The 14,751-nt window shown below is 50.5% G+C and overlaps 1 protein-coding gene across 1 annotated transcript in view; it reads left to right on the top strand.

Moving 5' to 3' along the window:
• Nucleotides 1–14,415, top strand: part of ELP3 (elongator acetyltransferase complex subunit 3) — a 100,105-nt gene extending 85,690 nt beyond the window's left edge. The window contains exon 15 of the mRNA XM_033145196.1: nt 13,811–14,415. Within this exon, the coding sequence (XP_033001087.1) occupies nt 13,811–13,887 (77 nt within the window). The 3' untranslated portion in view covers nt 13,888–14,415. The remainder of the gene's footprint in view (nt 1–13,810) is intronic.
• The last annotated feature ends 336 nt before the right edge of the window (nt 14,416–14,751 follow it).

The raw sequence follows: 14,751 nt of genomic DNA, 5'->3' as shown, positions 1-14,751 counted from the left end.
CCAGAATTCAAAAGCATCAGTTCTTCGGCAATCAGCTTTCTTTATGGTCCAGCTCTCACTTCCATACATCACTAACTGGGAAAGCCATAGCTTTAACTATACGGACCTTTGTCGGCAAGGTGATGTCTCTGCTTTTTAAGATGCTGTCTAGGTTTGTCATTGCTTTCCTCCCAAGAAGCAGGCGACTTTTAATTTCGTGGCTGCTGTCACCATCTGCAGTGATCATGGAACCCAAGAAAGTAAAATCTGGAAACCGTAGAGGGGAAGAAAGTGCTCTTCTTCTCGGGCCCTGCTTCTGGGTTTCTCACAAGGGGCATCTGGTTGGCCACTGTGAGAACAGGATGCTAGACTAGATGGGCCATTGGCCTGATCCAGCAGACTCTTCTTGCGTGCTTATAGGTCAGCCTTCCCCAACTTGGGGACCTCCAAGTGTTTTGGACTACCACTCTCATGAGCCCCAGACAAGGATGGTGGGTGTCCAAAACTTCTGGAGGGCACCAGGTTGGGGAATGCCCAGGCGCGATGCAAGCTGAGGGATCTCCATTGCCCATTTGGACTAGCTGTTCGTGAATGGAGCTGACAACGGAGTAAATCTTTCCCCACCATTTGGACTTCGGAGACCGTCTTTCCCGAAGTGCCATTTTTTGGAAACTTGTGTTTTTCTTTTCGACTTCTTCCAAAGATGCCGAAGAAGTGGTTATCCTTCGTAATTGTATCTCATTTGCTCCATAAAAGAAGCAAATAAGAGGAAGCTCTTGAGAGCTTAAGAGCCCATATTGAACCAGCGTGACACTTGCGTGGGCTGGCATTGTGATAGAGACCCCCGTGAAGTCTTTTAAGTTCTTAACTTAGCCACACATCAGGCAATGGAAGTTCGTTCTCTCTCTCTCAGCCGGCGATTTGCCAAATTGGTGGATCCTGTGGGAGGAGAGAGGGGGGCACTTAGCACTTAGCGCTGGGCTGGAAAGAGGCATGGCTTTCCCCTTTGAGTGTTTCTTAAAAGCTGCATTCTTTTGCCGAAGCTTCGGTTGGTTGGAGGGGGGGGGTGGCGCTGTGACGTTTAGTTTAGCATCGTTTCAAGAGACCCTCTAATCCCACCTCTGCCCTAAGACAAAGCTATCCCACCGACAGATTTCCATCTACCCTTTCCTAGGCATTCTCCAAGAAAGAGGAGATTAAGGAAGCTGTAGAAATTGCGCTTTTATAGCAGGAAAGAGAATGCTTGGGTGGAAACCCAGAGGAGAAATCTCTGAGAGTAGGAAGTTCAATCTAAAACGAGGGCGGGGGCAAGCCTTTGGGGTAACTTCCCGGCTCCAAATGTTTCCCTCCAACCTGTGTCTGGTGCCTCCCCTTCTGTGGTTTCCAGCCACTGGTACTCAGAAGCATTGCTGCCTCCCGCCAGGGAGGAAAAGCATAGCCATCCTGCAGGTTGTTGTTGTCATCGGTATTTGTACGTCTTGAGAAACAATGGAGAGCACCTCCAGGGGTGAAGTCAAGCAACTGCATTAGGAGCACCAGACTTGACCCCCCCCCGGGGTGCAAGCCTGGGCAGTGCGCATGGAGGTCCTGGGCTTCCCAGATGACCCCCCTCTCACCCTGGCTGATGTGCTCCAGAGGAAAGCAGAGAAAGATGTTGGGCACCAGCCTGGCTGCAAGAGTTGCCGTAAGGAGGCGTACAAGGCACCATCCATCCCCCTTAAGGACTCCACTCCGGATTTGTGACACCTGGCTTGAGAGCAGTACATGGGGAAAGGATCTAGGAGTCTTCGTAGACCACAAGCTTGACATGAGTCAACAGTGTGATGCAGCAGCTAAAAAAGCCAATGCAATTCTGGGCTGCATCAATAGGAGTATAGCATCTAGATCAAGGGATGTAATAGTACCACTGTATTCAGCTCTGGTCAGATCTCACCTGAAATACTGGGTCCAGTTCTGGGCACCACAGTTCAAGAAGGATACTGACAAGCTGGAACGTGTCCAGAGGAGGGCAACCAAAATGGTCCAAGGCCTGGAAACGATGCCTTATGAGGAACGGCTTAGGGAGCTGGGTATGTTTAGCCTGGAGAAGAGAAGGTTAAGGGGTGATAGGATAGCCATGTTCAAATATATCAAAGGATGTCATCTAGAGGAGGGTGAAAGGTTGTTTTCTGCTGCTCCAGAGAAGCGGACATGGAGCAATGGATTCAAACTACAAGAAAGAAGATTCCACCTGAACATTAGGAAGAACTTCCTGACAGTAAGAGCTGTTGGACAGTGGAATTTGCTGCCAAGGAGTGTGGTGGAGTCTCCTTCTTTGGAGGTCTTTAAGCAGAGGCTTGACAGCCATCTGTCAGGATACTTTGATGGTGTTTCCTGCTTGGCAAGGGGTTGGACTGTATGGCCCTTGTGGTCTCTTCCAACTCTATGATTCTATTCTATGATTTGTGTAGGGTTTACTCCTTAGCCTTTTCCTCTCCCCAAAGATGTTCCGAGTTTTCCTTCTCCCAGGTGGACGAGCCCCATCTGCCCCTACCATTCTGGCTAGTAGCCATTGATGCAGGGGCGTGGCAAGGTAAATTGGTACCTGGGGGGGGGGAATTGCCCCCCCCCGCAGAGGCATAGGAAGGTCAGGTGGTACCCGGTGCAGAAAATTTCTTGTCAACCCCCCCCAATTGATTCCCCCCCCCTGCAAAAATGGTTTTACGTTATTTCATAACTTCTTGCAAAGGAATAATAACAAGTAATAATTTTTTTAAAAAACCTTTTATTTATATCCTGCCCTCCCCGGCCGAAGTCGGGCTCAGGGTGGCTAACATCAGATACATAACATTGGTATAAAATCAAACAATAATTAAATTACCTCCTAAAAACATCTCAAAATCAAATTAAAGTCTAATTAGATGGCTTTCCACAGGGTTAGGGTTGGGAACAGTAAGTGCTCCCGAACTGAAATGTCAGCCTTCACGACATAGGAAAACAGCCAAGTGAACAGCTATTTTGGTGGAGGAGGGTCAAGATATTAACCGATAGGCATGAAATTTCCTATATAGCTATATAATCCCTAGTATAGTAAGATAAGAACTTCGGAGCAGGCATTTAAAAAAAAAAATCAATTCCTCCCCCCCCCCAAAAAAAATTGTTCCTTGATAATTTGTCACCCCCTCCATTATGGAACCTGGGGCGCCCCGCCGCCCCTGCATTGATTGCCCTTTCCTCCCTGGAGTTGTCTAATCCTGCCCCCCTTGCCTAATGCTGCTCTAGATCCTTGCCCCCTTACTCCCGTAGGCTTCTTCTGCAACTCCCCAGCCCCTAGGACTCCCCAGCTGAAAGGATAACCAAAAGGAGCAGCCAGGCACGGATCAGGACTCCCCTTTGCCCCCGATCTCTCCCCCTTCCCCACTGAAAGAAAAATGCTCTGGGCATGCCATCACTCCCTGATAAGAGACTTAGGTCCAGCAATGTTTGCAACATGCTCCTTAGTCATTTCTAAGATGTTTAATGCCTTCCTATTTCATGTGGGGTCTGTGCGTGAGCCAGTGGCGGTGGGGAGGGGAGATAAAAATATCCTCCCCCCCCCCGCTCACCGTCATTTCAGTGACGTCCCACCTCTCCTGTGGGGCAGCGTTGGGGCAGGTGGAGGGAGGGGGGCCCGCCTTGCGAATTAATTACCACGTAGCGGGGCTGATCAGCTTTCCCCCAGACCAGATTTCGATTTGTGTGCCGTCAAGTAGAAAATTAACATGGACACAGGCCAGAAATGCTGGATGCCTGAGTGGGCACTTCAGCCGCCGGGGTTGGGAAGGAGGGGAGGAGTCCGGGAAGCGATGACGTCCGAGCTGGCCGCCCCTTCGTTGGCCAGCTCCTTTGAGGAACAAAAGGGGGGGGGGGAAATTGAGCTGCGGCGGGACTGGGGACTCGGCTCTCCTCCCTGCCGTTGAACCTCAGAATATCTGCAGCTCTGTCGGCCGAGCGCGAGTCTCTTAATCTCAAGGGTTGTGGGTTCGAGCCCCACGTAGGGCAAAAGATTGGGGTTGGACTAGATGACCCTTGCAGCCCCTTCCAACACGGCAATTCTGTGATTCTGTGTTCGTTGGGGGGGGGCAAAGGGAGGCGTGCTGTGCACACCACAAGCCCTCTGTTCGAAGAAATCTTCCACATAAGAACATGCAGAGACCCCTGCTGGATCCGCCCAATGGGAGCCCCATCTAGTCCAGCATCCTGTTCTCACAGCGGCCAACCACGTGCCTCTGGGGAACCTGCGAGCAGGATTCGAATCCAAGAGCAACCCTCCCCTCCTGTGCTTTCCAGCAGCTGGGTTTCAGAAGCATGGCTGCCACTGTCCATAAAAGTGGAGCATAGCCACTGTGGCTAGGAGCCATTGATAGCCTTAATTTCCAGTCCTCTTTTTAAAGCCATCCGCGGCCATCACTGGCTCCTGTGGGAGGGAGTTCCATAGTTCCAACTACGCAATGTGTAAAGAAGTACTACCTGAAACCGCGGAGAGACACTCCTGCACGTCAGGGTTGACTACCTGCGAGGCTCCCTTCCTGCTGAGTCCGTCCCCGTAACTCCCCATGGAATGACGAAGCACACATTCAGTTGCCTTACTCCTCGCTGTCCCTTCTACCCAGTACTGGCTTTGCAGGGCCTCCTCCGCTTGACCGATCCCTTTTAAAATGGGGATCGAACCCAGGATCTTCCGCACGCGGAGCAGATTCCTGCTTTCACTCCCCTGTTCCTCTCTTAGACCTGCAATGCCATCAGAGGCGATGATTTCCATGCGCAGGCGCTGGAAGGACGGTGGCTGTCCTGCAACTGCAAAAGGGAAAGCGGCTGGGTGCATTGGGTATCCAAGAGGGGTATGTTTGCGGAGGAATTACTGAGCATCTCTGCAAACCATAGCTGTCAAGTTTCGGATTTGAAAATAAGGCACCAGCACCCTCTCCCGTCCCGGGGACAGTCTACGGTTCTCAGGCACAGTCCACGCCACGGTAATCCCCCCCAGGCTACAAATTAATTTACACCAGGAAAGAGCTCCCAGGAAAGAGAAATCAGGGCAGAGAAAAGAAAGCACTTATTCGCGCAGCACACGGTTAACCTCTGGAACTCCCTGCCACAGGGAGCAGCGACGGCCACCAACTTGGATGGCTTTAGAAAAGGATTAGGCAAATTCATGCAGGAGGAGAGGACCACTCATGGCTTCTGGCCAGGTTGGCTCTGCTCTGCCTCCAGTTAGGGGCAGCAATGCTTAATCTGAGAACCTGTTGCCGAGAAACATTCATCTATTTTATCTTCTTCTTTATATATCTGTCTGTCTGTCTGTTTGTTATTAGGTATTTATATTCCACCTTTTTCTCCAAGGAGCTCCCTGGTCTTAGTCTTCATTTAATCCCCACAACAGTCCTGTGAGGTAGGCAGGCAGGCAGGCAGGGCTGAGAAATGCAGGGACCCGAGGAGTCCCCGGACTCCAACTCTCCTTCCCGGAAATAAGGGAAATTTAAGGGATATCAACAATAAGGGATAGCAGCGGGAAACGGCTTGGAATAAGGGAGTTTCCCGCAAAAAAAGGGAGACTTGACAGCTATGCTGCAAACCTGAGCCAGGAATACAGGCTACAGTATCTTCATGCTGTCCACACACAGAGAGACATTTCAATGGGAGGAAAGTTGGCATAAGAGCCCGCGTGGTGTAGTGGTTAGAGTGTTAGGCTAGTGCCTGGGGACAAGGGTTCAAATCCCCGCACAGCCACAAAACCCACTGGGTGACCTTGGGCCAGTCACTGCCTCTCTTAACCTGGCCTACCTCACAGGGCTGGTGTGAGGATTAAACAGGGGCGGGCAGAGGACCATATACCCCAGGCTTTCCTAAACTTGGGTCTCCTGCTGTTTTCGGACTACAACTCCCATCATCCCCAGCTAGCAGGACCAGTGGTCAGGGATGATGGGACTTGTAGTCCGAAAATGCCAGGAGACCCAAGTTTGGGAAACCCTGATATGCGCCATCTTGAGCCTCTTTGAAGTGGACTAGAAATGCAATAAATAAAAGGCAAATAAATAGAAATAAGCCCCCTCTGCAAGAAGGAAGAGCTAATGATGGAAACGTATGGTATGGATTTTGAAATGGCAAACAGTTTACGCTCGAATTTTCTACTTCATTAAAAGGCAGCTTAATGATCAGCATCCGGACATTAATATTTGGGCGTCAGGGAGGCTGGGTGTTCTTGCCCATCTGCAGGCTAATTCCATCTCGCTTAGGCTTTTTGTTTTATTTTGGTGGGGGTCTGCCATCAGCACCGCTCCGGACGCATCTATTAGGTTTCCTTTTGTGCCATTGAAAACAATCTCGGAGCCACCACAGAGCTCCAGATGGAGCGATTACATCTCATTGGTCTCCTAGAGAGACGGCAATATTTCATTAATGACGCCGCAGCCGCTCCGCCTCGCCCCCCAGCTGCACCAAGCAGATCAGTTGGGTGGGGGGAGTTGCTGCTGCAGTAGGGAAAAGAGGAGGATGAGGGAGGCTAGAATCATAGAACTGTAGTTGGAAGGGACCCCTAGGGTCATCCAGTCCAACCCCCCTGCAACGCAGGAATCACAGCTAAAGCATCCCTGACAGATGGCCATCCAAGCTCTGCTTAAAAACCTCCAAGGAAGGAGAGTGCACAACCTCAGTCGAACAGCTCTAGTTCTTCTTGATACGTAGTCAGAATCTTCTTTCTCATAATTTGAAGCCATTGATTCGGGTCCGACCCTACGGGGCAGGAGAAAACAAGCTTGCTCCATCTTCCATGCGACAGCCCTTCAGGTGTTTGAAGGTGGCTCTCATGTCGCCTGTCCTTTCCAGACTAAACATACCCAACAACCTGCGACGCAAGATTCGCAGCTGAAGAATCCCTGATGGGCAGAGGGGCCACTTTAAGCTTCCACCTGCATGCAAGTAACGGCAACTGTTGTGTCCTCCCTTTCCTTTGGAATCTGAAATGGATCGAGTCCTTTTTAGCGCTAAAATGATCGAGTGTGGCTTAATTTGAACCAAGGGTGACTTTTTTCAGCTACAGATGGGAGGAGGGATGAAAGGAATCCTTCACGCGGCGCGTAGTTAAAACTATGGAACTCCCTGCCGCAGGAGGCAACGATGGCCACCAACTTGGAGACGTTGAAAACAGGACTGGGCAAATTCATGGAGGAGGAGAGGGCTATCGATGGCTACTAGCCAGGATGGCTCTTCTCTGCCTCTGCAGCGATGCGTCTGAATCCCAGTTGCTGGAAACCACAGGAGGGGAAGATTGTTCTCAGATCCTGCTGCAGGTTTCCCCTTGGGGCATCTGGTTGGCCGCTATGAGAACAGGATGCTGGGCCAGATGCGCCCCTATTGGCTCTGCTTACCGTATTTTTCGCTCCATAGAACGCACCGGACCATAGGGCGCACCTCATTTTTAGAGGAGGAAACAAGGGGAAAAAATATTTTTCTGGTTTTCCTCCTCTAAAAGCCCTTTTTGTGTGTGGTTTTTTTTTTTGAGGATCAGCTAAAAGTTTTGCAGCTGTTTTTGCAAAGGCAAAAGCTCTGGGTTTTTTCCCCGAGGATCAGCTAAAGGTTTTGCAGCTTTTTTTGCAAAGGGGGAAAAGCAAAGCTCCTTTTGCAAAGGGGGAAAAGCAAAGAGGAAAAGCCCCATTTTTATGAGGTTTAACTCACATTTCTGAAAAATCTTAAGGAAAGGGAGCCATTTCTACAGTTTCCAGACAGATAATCTAATCAGCCAGTCACATGTCCTGGGGAAACAAACAACCTCCCTCTGCAGCACATTCAACAAAGGAGGGCGGGGCTGAAAGGGAGCCGGGACTCTTATCTCTCTCCCAATCTCTTGCTGATCAGCTGCTGAGCGGGTCCTTTCAACACTCCCTTTTCTCTTTGTAAAATAAAAAGCACGATCCTCTTTTGGCCCCTGGGCAATTCAGCTCCAGGGACCACCATTCGCTCCAAAAGCCGCACAGGCATTTCCCCTTACTTTTTAGGAGGAAAAAGGTGCGTCTTATGGAACGAAAAATACGGTACGTTCTCAGGAATGCCTCTGAGCATGTTCCGATAGACTTTTTTCTCATCGCTGAATAACGAAAACCCCACATGAGCGCACATCCAGGGCAGCAGGAGCAGGAGAAAAGGCTTTGCATCTCTTACGTGCTTGATGCTGACGAAACATAAATACGTAGGCAAACCGGAGAGTAATCTGACTTCTGTAATGAAGTCTTTCTTGCTAAGAGGATTAGACAAGGTCATGCAGTAGAAGGTGATGTGCTCCCTCCCGTGTCAGAGGCAGGATATTCCTGTGAATACAAGTTGCTGTGAATCGCATGCAGAGAGAGCGCTTGTCTTGCGCTCAGTTTCCCTTTCGGGCATCTGGTTTTGCCACTGTGAGAAGGAAGATGCTGGACTAGTTGGGCCCTTGGCCTGATCCGGCAGACGCTTCTCACGTTCTCATCGACCAACCCTCAAACTAAACACGACTCGTTCTTAAAAGAGAATGAGAGAGGTGTGTCTGTTTTGGAATGATTGAGGATGTTGGAATCAGAGAATTCTAGGGTTGGAAGGGACACTAAAGGGCCATCCAGTCCAGCCCCCTGCATTGCAGGAATCTCAACTAAGGCACCCATGACTGATGGCCATCCAGTCTCTGTTTAAAAACCTCAAAGGAAGGAGAGTCCACAAACTCCTAGGGAAATCCGTTCCAGTGTCAAGTAGCTCTTCCTGTCAGAAAGTTCTTCCTGATATTGAGTCAGAATCTCCTTGAAGCCACTGGTTCGAGTCCTTTCCTCCGGAGCAGGAGAAAACAAGCTTGCTCCATCTTTCAGTATAATGGAAGATAAATAAACTGTTGGATTCTGGTAGTCAACACTGCATATTATTTAAAATCTCAGTGGGGCTGCGTGCTTAGACCTTGGGCGAACCATCTTCAGGTGGTTGTGATTGTTCCACACAGTTCTCTGGGTGGACCCTGAGCTTCTCACTGCCTAACAACCCTAAACTTCATCGGGGTTGTTAGGGTAAGACGAGCTGCTCATTGCACAGCACTTTGTATGCTGACATGATAGAGGTTCCCTTGCTACTCCACAGTTCCATGCTTCTATTAAAAGCACCCTCTTCCACATATTGAATGAGAATTGCAGCCACAAAGGCACAGAAAGGGGTAATAGGATGCCCTTTTCACTGACCTCCACTTTTTGCCTGATGCTCGAGTGTGCGTCACTCAGAGAGGCGAATATACCTAACTCCCAGCTAATTCTGCATTTTAGCTGAGCCACAAGATTCTGAGACCTTGGATGAGCAGGCCAGTTCCTGGCATGAACACAACTCAAAGCAGGCATAGCTTCAGCTTCCCAGGAGTGGCGGTTTGCTTGGAGGGTTTGTTGTGACCCAGCAGAGACCCCAAAATTTTGGTGGCTGCACTTCGCAGAGGCAGCCTGACCGACTGGAGAGCAGTCCGGTGGTCAACATTGCAGTGCCCGTTCTCCTTCCTGCTTAAAAAATCCCAGGGAATGGATTTCAGGGCATATAATACTATAATAATAATTTATTTGTACCCTGCCATCTGGCTGAGCTTGCCCAGCCACTCTGGGCAGCTCCCAAACGAATGCCAAAACAATACAGCATTGTATTGTTTTCAGGAATGTTTTGATGGTGTTTCCTGCTTGGCAGGGGGTTGGGAAGTTTTTTTAATCGTGATAGGGAAGTTTAAAAATACATTTAAAAATACATTTAAGGGAAGTTTAAAAATAGGGAAGTTTAAAAATACATTTAAAAATCCGTGATATTTTAAATGTATTTTAATATTTGATGGAAGCAGCCCAGAGTGGCTGGAGAGACCCAGCCAGATGGGCGGGGTACAAATAAAAATGTATTATTATTATTATTATTATTATTATTAGACTGGATGGCCCTTGTGGTCTCTTCCAACTCTATGATTCTATGATTCTATGCAATATTAAAAACGTCCCTAAACAGGGCTGCCTTCAGATGTCTCTTAAAAATAGGATAGCTGCTTATTTCCTTGACATCTGATGGAAGGGTGTTCCACAGGGTGGGTGCCACTACCGAAAAGGCCCTCTGCCTGGTTCCCTGTAGTTTTGCTTCTCACAGTGACGGAACCGCCAGAAGGCCCTCGGCGCTGGATCTTAGTGTCCGGGCTGAACGATGGGGGTGGAGACGCTCCTTCAGGTATACAGGACCGAGGCCGTTTAGGGCTTTAAAGGTCAACACCAACACTTTGAATTGTGATCGGAAACGTACTGGCAGCCAATATAGATCTCTCAGGACCGATGTTATGTGGTCCCGGTTGCTGCTCCCAGTCACCAGTCTAGCTGCCGCATTCTGGATTAGTTGTAGTTTCCGGGTCACCTTCAAAGGTAGCCCCCCGTAGAGTGCATTGCAGTAGTCCAAGCGGGAGATAACCAGAGCATGCACCACTCTGGTGAGACAGTCCACGGGCAGATAGGGTCTCAGCCTGCATACCAGATGGAGTTGGTAGACAGCCGCCCTGGACACAGAATTAACCTGCGCCTCCATGGACAGCTGTGACTCCAAAATGACTCCCAGGCTGCGCACCTGGTCCTTCAGGGGCACAGTTACCCCTTTCAGGACCAGGGATTCCCCCACACCCACCCACCCCCTGTTCCCCCAAAACAGTACTTCTGTCTTGTCAGGATTCAACCTCAATCTGTTAGCCGCCATCCATCCTCCAACCGCCTCCAGGCACTCACACAAGACGTTCAAGTGAGGAACCTGCAGCCTATTCCCCTTCCAGAGCTACAATTCCCAGAGCTCCCTGGGAAAAGAGATGGATTGCTCAACATCTCTAGGAATTGTAGCTCTGGGAGGAGAATTTGGGGGGGGGGGGTGTCTCTAACAAGTCTCATAGAATCATAGAGTTGGAAGAGACCACAAGGGCCATCCAGTCCAACCCCCTGCCAAGCAGGAAACACCATCAAAGCATTCCTGACAGATGGCTGTCAAGCCTCCGCTTCAAGACCTCCAAAGAAGGAGACTCCACCACACTCCTTGGCAGCAAATCCCACTGTCCAACAGCTCTCACTGTCAGGAAGTTCTTCCTCATGTTGAGGTGGAATCTTCTTTCTTGTAGTTTGAATCCATTGCCCCGTGTCCGCTTCTCTGGAGCAGCAGAAAACAACCTTTCTCCCTCCTCTACATGACATCCTTTGATATATTTGAACATGGCTCTCATATCACCCCTTAACCTTCTCTTCTCCAGGCTAAACATACCCAGCTCCCTAAGCTGTTCCTCATAAGGCATCATTTCCAGGCCTTTGACCATTTTGGTTGCCCTCCTCTGGACACGTTCCATGTCAAGTTTATGGTCTACCATAAATAAACTCTCAATGAACTACAGCTCCCCAATCAAGCTGAGTGTTGGAAGACCCAGCATGGCTAAAAGGAAGCACTTCACACAAGCCTGGGCAGTGTGTGTGGAGGTCCTGGTCTGCCAGCTTGGGCTCCTTTCCCTAGATGGGCTCCCTTTCCAGGTGGACAAGCCCCACCTGCCCCTCGCTTCCCTGTACGGCACGTGCAGAAACCACCTTCTTGATGATTGGACCTACTCTCTGTCTCATGCGCTCAACCCGGCGGAGCCTGTCTTTGCAAGCAGGCGAAGCCCCCAACTCACCAAGGGCTTGAGACCCATCGGCTACGTGCCCCTGGTTTAGCCAGCCAGTCGAAGTCATAGTCAGTGGAACTCCCTCCCACAGGAGAAGGAGAAGAGGATTCACAGAGGAGGAGAGGACTATGGGTGGCTGCTAGCCAGGAGGAAAACCACAGGAGGGGAGAGTTGTTCCTGAGGTCGAATCCTGCCTGCCTTCTCATGTTCATAGAATTCTTCGGTGGGAATGCATTTACTGGAATGGGTGTTGCGAATGCGGCCTAAGGGAGAGGAAGCTGAGAGTTCGTTGCCACGCCTTGGGCTTGTAACTAAGATGGAGGGCAGGGGCTGACTGAAGGTGGACTGAGTTTGGCGAGGCAGCGCCCTCTCTGCCCTGACCGTGCAGCCTCCGCCGGGATAAAGCTCTCGAACAAACTTCCAGCGAGGGGTCCTGGAAGCACTCTGTGCCACTTTCAGCCCGGCGGGGGTGTGTGCAGCTGTTGTTTATCCTGTAATGGTTCTGCCTCTCCGCTGGACGCTAACGGAGAGCCGCTGTTCCTCCACCGAGAGAGCGGGGCTTAGCCAAGATTTGAACGCGGCAGGATCTGATTAAGGAGCAGAGGAGAGGAGTGGGAGGGAGGGAAGGAGCCTTTGTGGGAGACAATTGTGTTTTGCAAATCCCCTTCCCACGCAAGGAGTGGGTGGGGGGAAATTAATTGTGGCCTCGGAACGCAGAAGTGCTTCTGGAGTGGAGATAAAGGATGAGCCAAGTGGGCCCCGGAGAGGCCAGGACTGGGACAGAGCCTCTTCAGTCCTCCGTAATGATCTCTGCATCTAGGCTCCTTCCACAGATTTGCCACTCCTTTTCTTTTGTTAAAAAGAAACGAGAGGTGAATCCGGGTTCAAGTCTTTCCTGCCCCCCCCCCAAATTCATTTCATTTCCCCTACCCTCAGTGGAAGCCCAGAATGTGCATTTGGATGGTTTGCAGTTCAAAAAGAGGGCACCTTTTCTTGCAAACGGGTGGGTGTTTTTGCATGTGTCAGCCCAAACTGTGGTAGGGCACATTCTTCTAGGCACAGAAAGCCGCAGGTTCAGTTCCCAGTTTTAAAAGATCTCGGGTGGCAGCGCACGGCAGATCTAGGAAGCGGCTCTGCCAGTCAGAGTAGAGCTGCATGCACCCCCGCCTGGCACCTTCCAGCTGTTGTGCACTACAACTCCCATAAGCCCCAGGCAGCACCGTTGTGGTCCAAAACAGCTGGAAGGCAGCAGGCTAGGGAAGACTGGAGCACCATAGAATCGTTGCAAGGGACCCTGTGGTCATCTAGTCCAACCCCCTGCTATGCAGTAGACATTACTGTGTTGGGTTTGCATGTTGGGAGCAGCAACGGAAGAGGTCTGATGGGCCAGGTGCCATGTTGATTCCAAAATGGCTTATCTTCCGCTTCAGGAAATAATCTCAAGTAAGTTGGGATGGTCTCTATGGAGCACCTCTTGGGACACCCTCTGTGCAAGTTGGGATACTGTCACAGAGCGCGCCCGTTAGTACACCACACAGCTCAAAGTTGGAATTACCTCTTTATTGGCAAAAGCAACATCTCCGCAGACTCGGCTAAGGGTCAGACCTAATGAGCACAGCAGCTCATTCCCTGTGGGTCTTACTTCCTGAAATCAGTTGCCGAGACTGAATGTCCCCTCCTCCCCGCAGCCATCGAAGTCTCCTCCTCTCCAGGCAATTGGAGACTGTGCCTGCATGAAGCCAACCCCTCCTCTGCCCTTTTCATGCCTCTTCTGGCACTGGGAGATGGGTGCAAGAGACCCCCGTGACTCTTCACCAGCCTCACTCATTTCCGCCTCTTGGTCTGCCTCCTCTCCCGCTTCATCTGCTGCCTCTGATTCTGAACTTCTCTCTGCCACCGACTCTCCCAGCTCACTAAGCCCTGTTATCCATTCTGCTTCCGACGTCTCCTTTCCCCAGTCTCCTCCCTCTTCTCCCTCTGACCGCTCATCACTGTCCCGCCACCACTCCCCGGGCTCTGATCCTTCTTCCCATCTTGGTTCCCCAACCGGCTTCTCCCACCATCCCTCTGCATCCAACCAGTCCATGACGGATACCCTGCGTGGAGCATCTTCTCTTGCAAACACTCCTTGCACTTTTCACTGACCCATTTCCACGCTTTTGCTTACAGGTGTGGGCACCAGGGACTACTACAGGAAGATCGGCTACGAACTGGATGGGCCCTACATGGTGAAAAGGCTGGACTGAGAGACGGGTGGAGCTGGGAGCATTCGCGGCTGTGTCTTGGAACATCAGTTCTCCAGGGGAATGGCAACATCCTGCTGCAAAAGTCTGGTTTGCGGGTGAAGAGCAAAAAGTTCCACTCCAGCTGGCGATGTCCCCCACTTGGGTCCCAGAATCTCTGCAGCTAGACTCCTCTAACTTGCAAGGGATTCTCTTCTTGCCATTTAAGTTGGAAATATTAACTGCCTTTGAATGCAGAATCCAGGGGAGCTCATTTCAAGTCTCTGGTTTTATTTAAGAGTACAGCTGCCTGCAATTTGAAACCTGCCTTTTTGCACTCAGTGCCGTCCCATTTTACACCGGGGTGGTTTTCCCCCCTATTTCTAATGAACAATCACCCTTTTTAAAAAATGATTCTATGGTTTGTATTGGTTTTCATACACGAGCACCTGCTTTTTATCAGCAGGGTCATTCAAGAGGACTAGAACCTTGAGGCGGAGATCTTTTATCAACTTGCCTTGGGCTGAAGAGTGCGTGCATTAGCCTTTTCCCCCCTCTGTGCCAGGGAGGACTTAAGAGGATAATTTTGCTCGCGGGCAGCTTGCTCTCTTGAAGCTGTTTGCATCTGATTGGCTTTCAGCCCTGCCTCTTGTCCAAACCTCCACCTCACCCCTACTCCCCAGGTTGTGAGGAACCCTGACTCAGCTGCCCTCTCTACATTGTGGGAGCTTAAGACCACTCTAGGTTGTTGTTTTTCAAGGATTCTGCCTGGTTTTAGCAGTTTGGCTTCTTTTGTTTCAACACGCTTGTCAGTGGCGCATCTTTGCCTCGTTCTTTCGCAGGGAGAGAAAGAGGCGGCAATTGTAACATGTGCTGCTTTCAGAATCC

Source organism: Lacerta agilis, chromosome 3, assembly GCF_009819535.1.
Source record: "Lacerta agilis isolate rLacAgi1 chromosome 3, rLacAgi1.pri, whole genome shotgun sequence".
Classification (NCBI taxonomy): Eukaryota; Metazoa; Chordata; class Lepidosauria; order Squamata; family Lacertidae; genus Lacerta; species Lacerta agilis.
The sequence above is the reverse complement of the archived record's forward strand: the minus strand, read 5'-3'. Positions and strand labels throughout refer to the sequence as shown.